Source organism: Oryx dammah, unplaced genomic scaffold (assembly GCF_014754425.2).
Source record: "Oryx dammah isolate SB20612 unplaced genomic scaffold, SCBI_Odam_1.1 HiC_scaffold_5, whole genome shotgun sequence".
NCBI lineage: Eukaryota > Metazoa > Chordata > Mammalia > Artiodactyla > Bovidae > Oryx > Oryx dammah.
Genome location: NW_024070189.1, coordinates 20,487,356 through 20,497,323, shown reverse-complemented (window position 1 = coordinate 20,497,323; position 9,968 = coordinate 20,487,356). Strand labels below are relative to the sequence as shown.

General features: G+C 39.7%; 2 protein-coding genes across 2 annotated transcripts in view; one reads left to right on the top strand and one right to left on the bottom strand.

Annotated features, from left to right (window-relative positions):
* Positions 1–7,118, bottom strand: part of CETN3 (centrin 3) — a 21,372-nt gene extending 14,254 nt beyond the window's left edge. The window contains exons 1-3 of the mRNA XM_040241539.1: positions 6,951–7,118; positions 4,908–5,043; positions 966–1,080 (exon numbers count right to left, since the gene is read on the bottom strand). Coding sequence (XP_040097473.1) covers positions 966–1,080; positions 4,908–5,043; positions 6,951–6,967 — 268 coding nt within the window. The 5' untranslated portion in view covers positions 6,968–7,118. The remainder of the gene's footprint in view (positions 1–965; positions 1,081–4,907; positions 5,044–6,950) is intronic.
* Positions 2,570–4,156, top strand: LOC120864440 (elongation factor 1-alpha 1-like). Its single transcript, XM_040241527.1, has one exon. The coding sequence runs from the start codon at positions 2,632–2,634 to the stop codon at positions 4,018–4,020; it is 1,389 nt and encodes a 462-aa protein (XP_040097461.1). The 5' UTR covers positions 2,570–2,631; the 3' UTR covers positions 4,021–4,156.
* Positions 7,119–9,968: the final 2,850 nt, after the last annotated feature.

Genomic DNA, 9,968 nt, shown 5'->3' with positions numbered 1-9,968 from the left:
GGTGGTCCCATGGTTAAGAATCTTCCTTGCAATGCTGGGAACATGCATTTGATCCAGGAACTAAGATCCCATAGGCTGCAGAGCATAAAGCCCACACATTGCAACTACTCAGCCCAAGTGACACAATAAGAGTGTCTGTGTACTACAATGAAAGATCCAGTATGCCACAACTAAGATCCAACACAACCAAATAAAGATTTTTTTTAATGAACAAAGGATTTGAATAGACATTAAAAATAATAATAATATGCTTAGATTATGACCCAGCTAGTCATTCTAAAATGTTTTCTTCTGCTCCCAGTCTGGCAACTGCCACCCTTAGTACAATCTTCTCCCCACCAGTAACTTTAAAGAGATGACATTATTGATTGAGCTCAAGGTCATCTATAGTATGCAGCCACTCATATGCTTTGTCAACCTGAAGGCACGTACTTCATACATGGCTAAAGATACCGTATCTTTAGATACGGTAGATTGGTAGATACTGCTACCAATTTCTTCTTCTCCCACTGTGCCAACGAAAATCACATATTTGGACAGTCTTGGGAAATATTTTCCAAACAAAAATACACCAGATCTTATCTTTTCCTCTAAGAAAATAATTTCTCAACCACTTTTAGTTTTATCACATAATATAGGTACCCATTATGTAGAAAGACATCTTCCCATAACAAGCAACACAACAGTTGCTTGGTTAAAATCTTCAGAACAAAACAAAAGACAAAATGATAAATCTCATTTACAGTGAAGCTACAAATCTTTTCTTTGAAAATTAGCAAAAAAGAAAGAGCACCCAAAAAAAAAACCCCAAAAATAAGATGTACATTATATAGCAATGTTCAATGACAAAATTCCATAATCCAGAGAATTTTAAAAATACTGATAGTATCCAGATAGTTTCCTAACAACTGTTGATTACAAAGACTTTTGTAAAACAGTGTTTACAAAATTGTAAAAATACACACCAACTTCATTGAAATCCTCAAAGGTTATTTTCCCAGTGCCTTCTCTGTCATAATCTTTAAGAATCTTCAGTACATCAGCTTTTTTTACGTCAAACCCCAAGGCTCTCATTGCCACCTTTTGGATTAAAAGGGAAAAGCAAATTATAAAAAATTTTTACAAAATAAGTGAATTCTAATTTTTCAGTTCTTAAAACTTAAAAGATAACAACATATCAATAAAGCATATTCTTTCACATGTTTTGTCTCTAAAATAACAGTGATAGTTTTTCTTCATTACTAAAATTAAATGGTATTTCTTTTCATTTTTATGTATCCCTTTTTTAATATGACAAACTAATCAATGAGTGTTTATAGAATATATTGTACAATGTATTGACTTTACTGCAGATAATTTTAACAAGTTATTTTTTTCTCAAAGGATTAACAACCAAATTTTTTAAAAAAGGCATAGCATAAATACTAAAAAGTTATACAACAGAAGAGATTAAAAAATTAAAATAAGAATTACTCAACATGATTAGTTATCAAGTAAGTTATCAACTACTTACTGCTATCAAGTAAGTTATCAACTACTTACTGCTATCAAGTAAGTAGTCAGGATCCCAAGCTTAGAGAAAGAAAAGATCTAGTTAATAGTAACAAAGAAGGGATGTTATTATTTAAAGAAATCTTATTGGAGAGATACAAGTTGGATGAAGTGGAGTAGAAGCGCATTTAGAAAAGAATGACTAGTACTAAAACACACAAAGAAATATACAATAGGCTTGAACACAGTGAACAGAGCACTTTACCTTACCTGAATGGGGAAAGATCAGGTAGAAAAAAAGCAGTTAGCAAATGAGAAAAGTATGTGGTAGTAAAAGTGTGGAAGGCACTCAATGCAAATTAAAAAAATCTGAACTCTATCTAGTGTACAACGAGGAGCCACTAAGCATTTATGAGCAATGAATAACATGAAAGAATTTTAGAAAGATGAATCTAATGACAGTGTACAGGAAATGGTGAAACCATGTAGAAAGTTCCAGATATAAAAAAATCACAAACCAAGATAATAAGAATGGCCACATACAGAAGAGACATTATAAAGGAAGTGAAGTGAAGTCAAAGTCACTCAGTCCCATCCGACTCTTTTCGATCCCATGGACTATAGAGTCCACGGCATTCTCTAGGCCAGCATTTCCCTTCTCCAGAGGATATTCCCAACACAGGGATCAAACCCAGGTCTCCAGCATTGCAGGCAGATTCTTTACCAGCTAAGCCACAAGGGAAGCCCATTATAAAGGAAGAACTGATCAAAGCTAGGTAACTAAAACAGAGGGAAAGTAAGCTAAAGGGCCACAAGGATACTACCTCACTCATTGTGCTGAGTTTAAGATCCAAACTATCTTAAACACCAATTTCCCCTTGATTCTTTATAAAAAATTCTAAAACTTAAAACTGATATTTTTCCCCATTAGCACTGCATCAACATCAGACACCACTTGTATCATTTGAATAAGAGAAAATAGGTTGAGACTGTTACTAACATGTTTAAATTAAAAAACAAATAACACTGCCTCAATCTGAGAAATGAATGAGTCATAAAAAAAGGAAAAAAACCTTTTTCGCAACGGGTTTGCCGCCAGGACACAGGTGTCATGAAAACCACCGTTAAACCTAAGCCAAAATGGGAAAGGAGAAGACCCACATCAACATCGTTGTCATTGGGCACGTAGATTCAGGGAAGTCTACCACGACTGGCCATCTGATCTACAAATGTGGCGGGATCGACAAGAGAACAATTGAAAAGTTCGAGAAGGAGGCTGCCGAGATGGGAAAGGGCTCCTTCAAATATGCCTGGGTCTTGGACAAACTGAAAGCTGAACGTGAGCGTGGTATCACCATTGATATCTCCCTGTGGAAATTTGAGACCAGCAAGTACTATGTTACCATCATTGATGCCCCAGGACACAGAGACTTCATCAAAAACATGATTACAGGCACATCCCAGGCTGACTGTGCTGTCCTGATTGTTGCTGCTGGTGTTGGTGAATTTGAAGCCGGTATCTCCAAGAACGGGCAGACCCGTGAGCATGCCCTTCTGGCTTATACCCTGGGTGTGAAACAACTAATTGTTGGCGTTAACAAAATGGATTCCACTGAGCCACCTTATAGCCAGAAGAGATACGAGGAAATTGTTAAGGAAGTCAGCACCTACATTAAGAAAATTGGCTACAACCCCGACACAGTAGCATTTGTGCCGATTTCTGGCTGGAATGGTGACAACATGCTGGAGCCAAGTGCTAATATGCCATGGTTCAAGGGATGGAAAGTCACCCGTAAGGACGGCAATGCCAGTGGAACCACCCTGCTTGAAGCTCTGGATTGCATCCTGCCACCAACTCGCCCAACTGACAAACCCTTGCGTTTGCCTCTCCAGGATGTCTATAAAATTGGTGGTATTGGTACTGTCCCTGTGGGTCGTGTGGAGACTGGTGTTCTCAAACCTGGCATGGTGGTCACCTTTGCTCCAGTCAATGTAACAACTGAGGTGAAGTCTGTAGAAATGCACCATGAAGCACTGAGTGAAGCCCTTCCTGGGGACAATATGGGCTTCAATGTCAAGAACGTGTCTGTCAAAGATGTCCGTCGTGGCAATGTGGCTGGTGACAGCAAAAATGATCCACCCATGGAAGCTGCTGGCTTCACAGCTCAGGTGATTATTTTGAACCATCCAGGCCAGATCAGTGCTGGATATGCACCTGTGCTGGATTGTCACACAGCTCACATTGCTTGCAAGTTTGCTGAGCTGAAGGAGAAGATTGATCGTCGTTCTGGGAAAAAGCTGGAAGATGGCCCTAAATTCTTGAAATCTGGTGACGCTGCCATCGTTGATATGGTTCCTGGCAAGCCTATGTGTGTCGAGAGCTTCTCTGATTATCCTCCCCTGGGCCGTTTTGCTGTGCGTGACATGAGACAGACAGTCGCTGTGGGTGTCATCAAAGCAGTGGACAAGAAGGCAGCTGGAGCTGGCAAGGTCACCAAATCTGCCCAGAAAGCTCAGAAGGCTAAATGAATATTATCCCCAATACCTGCCACCCCAGTCTTAATCAGTGGTGGAAGAACGGTCTCAGAACTGTTTGTCTCAATTGGCCATTTAAGTTTAATAGTAAAAGACTGGTTAATGATAACAATGCATCGTAAAACCTTCAGAAGGAAAGGAGAATGTTTTTGTGGACCATATGTTTTGTGTGTGACAGTTTAAGTTATTAGTTTTTAAAATCAGTACTTTTTAATGAAAACAACTTGACCAAAAATCTGTCACAGAATTTGAGACCCATTAAAAAAAGTTTAATGAGAAAAAAAAAAAAAAAAGGGGGAAAAAAAACATACAATGGGAAGAGGAATATGGTTAGACTGTTTAAATCCTTCAGTTTCAAATATTTTAATTATGTGAATGAAAAATAAGCCCCTCTATAGGAATATATTTTTACATTTAAAATATTATTCATTTCACCATGTGAAAAGGAGTTTCTAAAAAGATACAAGTACTATTCAACTTTCGGAGAAGGCAATGGCACCCCACTCCAGTACTCTTGCCTGGAAAATCCCATGGACGAAGGAGCCTGGTGAGCTACAGTTCATGGGGTCGCTAAGAGTCGGACACGACTGAGTGACTTCGCTTTCAATTTTCACGTTCATGCATTGGAGAAGGAAATGGCAACCCACTCCAGTGTTCTTGCCTGGAGAATCCCAGGGATGGGGGAGCCCAGTGGGCTGCCGTCTATGGGCTCGCACAGAGTCAGACATGACTGAAGTGACTTAGCTTAGCTTAACAGTAAATGTTTAAAATGGTTTACATTTCCAAAACCAGTTCAATTAAAATATTTAGAAATACATTTTTAATCAGTGGACAAAAATGCAAAATATTTTAATAGAAAAGATATATTTTAACTGTATTACCTTTAATTCATGATAATCTATTGCTTCATCTTTGTCTGTGTCAAATAGTTCAAAAGCATCTTTAATTTCTTGTTTCTGTTCTTCAGAGAGTTCTCTTCTTTTTTTCCTCTTTGTTTTGTCTACTACAAGGTCATTTCTATGAAATGATAAGAAAAAAGTCTATTCAGTCCACTTTAATCCTATTGTCATATGCTTCTAAATGATAAAATTCCAAAAATGCAACAAAAAAATTAGCCAATGAATAATGTTTTAAACTTCTAAAAAGTATTTTATAAGAAATTTCCTTACATGAATCAAAGCCTTGCTCATTCCACTGTCTAAGCTGCTTTAAATTTGTACCTCCCTAAAACTGAAAAGTTCATTCCCAGTAATATTACTGTGGAAGAAACAACTGTGAAAAAGAAACAGTTCTGTCAGAAACCCCAACAGAAAACAAAACACCCATACTTATTCTCATCATACAATACAGACTGTTTAAAAAAAAAATTCAATTCACAATTGTTGATCTCTATATATTAGGTTTACTTTTATAGTGTTTAGAATGATCAAAATTATTGCCAAAAAATCTAATTCATCAATTTACAAACTATTTTGGCACTGTTTAGTATTTTTAGACTACACATTTTAAACTGTTTGGCACTTTTTTGTAATTTCTCCCATTGATATTAACAAATCAGCCAAAATAATGAACGTAAGCATACCACGAATATCAAACACCAATAAAGTACTTAATATTTGTGGTATTTTATTTATATATAAGGTAAAGAGTCAACTGTCTCGTTAATCTCAGCATATACATCTAGACAGTTTCTCACAAACTCTGAAAAACCTTAAAGTAAAAAAAGTAATTTACTCTAAAAACTAGAAATGTATTTCTTAAGAGGTGCCAATATAAGCATTCCAAATTTTCAAATGGGGCTTACAACACTTGTACAAGCTTTGAAACAAGAATTCTATAAACTTTAAAAACGTAAAAACCAGTTGACTTTTCTTTCATTCTCTGAAATCTACTCTAAAAAGGCAAGAGATGACTAGAAAATGACCAAATGAGGTTATGATAAAGCTCCTTCTTTCACAAGAGACCTGAATTCACAAAACCCTGAAAACTCCGGGGGTTATTCTCTTCCTAAGATTCCGACCGGACAAAAGTTCACAACCCACTGACAGTAGACCTCATTCAAGGTTACCATTATCCCTCTTCAGAACTCGCTTCCTTTTTACTGAAGCGTAACTACATAAACACTTTTAAGGTAAAACTTCTAGCTGTGGCTGGGACAGGGAGCAACAAACAGTGGGTTAGAGGTTGGAAATGACTGAAAGATAAAATGAGAAAATTTAGGAAAGCTAAGAGATTACCAACTAAAATCACTAAAAGGGGCCTCTGATTATACCCTTTTGCAGGGCCCCAGGAGAAAGAGGAGAGGGTTTGCGTTATTTCCAAAATTTACGGGTAAATATGTTAGTAGGGGGCTTCCCAGGTGGCTCAGTGGGTAAAGAATATGCCTGCAATGCAGGAGACGCAGGTTTGGAAGATCCCCTGGAGGAAGGCAGGGCAATCCTCTGCAGCATTCTTGCCTGGAGAAACCCACACCCAGAGGAGCCTGGCGGGCTACAGCCCATAGAGTCACAAAGAGTCTGACACGACTGAGCACGCATGTTAGCAGAAGGTCGGCCGAGGTGGAAGCCGTGGACAAGGCACTGAACCAAGGGATGCTCCAAGGCCTGGTTTCCCGGTTTCTCACATAAACACCGCGCATTGAAACCTCGCGATATTTCCCTGCCTCCTCAAGACTACCACAGCCCGGCTTTTTGGCGGTCTAAAGCCAGTGCCCTGACAGAAATGACCGCCTCAGCTAAAGTGCGGAGCTCACCAGGGCCCCCAAGGGGAGGGGTCTGGGCCCGGGAACGTTGACCAAGGATCCCGTCCCTCGTCCCAAACTGCATTTCCTTCCTCGCTTCGGCCCCCAGCTGCTTCCCTTCCACACACAACCGCCCTGGGGCCCACTGCGAGGTGTGGAGTGCATCTGCCGTCTCATTACCGACCTCAGAGCTAAACTCATTTTCTCTTCGGACTGAGACGTTCCTCTCGAGAACGACTTTAACCCCCTACCCAAAGCAGCAAGACTTCCACAAGCCGTTCGACAGACGCCAACGACCCTCAGCGGTCTCAAAAACCTCCCACAAAGCAAGACACTCCTGAGCTGGATTGGTTGAAATAGCTAACGTCCTCCCCATTGGAGAAAGCGTCATTTGTCCTCTGCTCTCATTGGGCATATTTCACGTCAATCAAATAGATCTCCCTGCCGGCATCCCCTGCTACGCCTCTCGCCCTTTAGATTGGCCTGTTGCTTTCCGCCCCACCCCCACGCCCCACCCCAATCCTTTGAGAAGCTGAGTGTTCGCTGGACTCAGGTGGGAGGTGGCGAGCTATGCCTCTGAGCAGAAAGCCTGAGGCGTGTGGCCCAGTGTCCGGAGACCCCGGCGGAAAGGGAAGGGGTGAGATACGCCGCAGGCTCTCCTCCAGCTAGAAGGAGGGAGAGGCTTTCGAACTGTGTCTGCGAAACTTGACTCTACTGTATTGCACATTTTTGGATGGTTTGAGTACATGGGGAGTGTGTTTAAAACGCAGATTTAAATATCACTCATTCTAATTTCTAGTAGGTGTGAACCTGCATTTTTTTAATACAAACTTCAGACGATTCTGAAGCAGATACTGCGGATTATATTTTGATAATCACTGAGTTGGATTATTAGGCTATTTAAGGTTGAAGCTGTACCTAAAGGGCCATTTGCTCCCCTATTCCTCCTTTGAACGGGTTTGTTCGTTTTTGTCCTTTATTTTCGAGTGCTGTAAGCTGCTTATACTCATGATGTTATCTTCACCACCAAACGAAGTCTCTTAAAGCTCACTTGGACATTTAATATCTTTACCTGTTCATCTCTCCTACTAATCTTAAAAGGCTTATATCCTTCATTTAACACTATTCCTAGTGCCTAAAACAATGTCTGATGCGTTGTAAATGTCTGATGCCTCTGCTCCGTAGATATTTGTTGCATTAAATGGAATCTTGCTGTGAAAAATCACAAAGTACTGAGCTAAACTGCAAATCTCAAAAAGGAATGAAATAGCCAGAGAGTTGGTGTCCAGTAACAGAAGAGGGAAGGTATTAATATATAAAACTGTGGCATAAATATAAAGAGATACATGTACCCGTTTAGAGAAGAGAGAGAACACAGAAGGTATAAGAAAGACTTCTTGAAGGAGATGGCATATATGTTAAGCCTAGAAGGATGAGCTAAATTTGGGTAAGTAAAGATGGTAAAAACATCCACTTGCGCTTTATTGACTATGCCAAAGCCTTTGACTGTGGGATCACAACAAACTAGAAAATTCTGAATGAGATGGAAATACCAGACCACCTAACCTGCCTCCTGAGAAATCTGTATGCAGGTCATGAAGCAACAGTTAGAACTGGACATGAAACAACAGACTGGTACCAAATCAGGAAAGGAGTACGTCAAGGCTGTATATTGTCACCTGACTTATTTAACTTATATGCAGAGTACATCATGAGAAGCGCTGGGCTGGATGAAACACAAGCTGGAATCAAGATTGCTGGAAGACATATCAATAACCTCAGATACACAGATGACACCACCCTTATGGCAGAAAGTGAAGAGGAACTAAAAAGCCTCTTGATGAAAGTGAAAGAGGAGAGTGAAAAAGTTGGCTTAAAGCTCAGCATTCAGAAAACTATGATCGTGGCATCTGGTCCCATCACTTTGTGGCAAATAGATGGGGAAACAGTGACTGACTGGGCTCCAAAATCACTGCAGATGGTGACTGCAGCTACGAAATTAAAAGACACTTGCTCCTTGGAAGGAAAGTTATGACCAACCTAGAAAGCATATTAAGAAGCAGAGACATTACTTTGCCAGCAAAGGTCCGTCTAGTCAAAGCTATGGTTGTTCCAGTAGTCATGAATGGATGTGACAGTTGGACTATAAAGAAAGCTGAGAGCCGAAGAATTGATACTTTTGAACTGTGGTGTTGGAGAAGATTCTTGAGAGTCCCTTGGACTGCAAGGAGATCCAACCAGTCCATCCTAAAGGAGATCAGTCCTGAATATTCATTGCAAGGACTGATGCTGAAGCTGAAACTCCAATAATTTGGCCACCTGATGTGAAGAACTGACTCGTTTGAAAAGACCCTGATGCTGGGAAAGATTGAAGGCAGGAGGAGAAAGGGATGACAGAGGATGAGATGGTTGGATGGCATCACTGACTCAATGGACATGAGTTTGAGTAAACTCCAGGAGTTGGTGATGGACAGAAAGGCCTGGTGTGCTGCAGTCCATGAGGTCGTAAAGAATCAGACACGACTGAGCCACTGAACTGAACTAAACTGAAAGATGATATAGTAGCTCAGACAGTAAATCATCCGCCTATAATGCAGGAGACCAGAGTTGGATCCCTTGGTGGGGAATATCCGCTGGAGTAGGAAATGGCAACCCACTCCAGTATTCTTGCCTGGAGATTTCCATGGACAGAGGAGCCTGGTGGGTCACAGTCCATGAGTGTTGCAAAAAGTCAGAGATGGTATAATGAAATAAAGCTAAGAATTAATAGCTACAGGATAGCCCCCCAAAAAATAACAGAACTAAAAAACTCTAAATTTTAAAGTATAAATCACCTTTGAGTCTAAAAGGACATTAAAACTGTGATTACATACTAGACAGTAATGACAATGGAAAACTATATTAAAATGGTAAGATACAGACCAAGCTATAGAACAAGGTTATTTTACTATTAAATAAGAATGAAAGTAAACCAACATTGATCTGAATATTTTAGAAATGAACAAAATTAACTAATTGAAATTAGGAAGAAGAAATTACTAAAGATAAAACAACAACAAAAGAAAATAGGTTTTTAGAAGAAAATTGTGAAAGTAATTGATAGTCTCATAATCTAATAATAAACTGGTTTTTGGCAATAGCAATAAAATGGACAGAATTAGAGAATTGTAACAAGAAAGGGAATATTGCCACTAATAAAGCT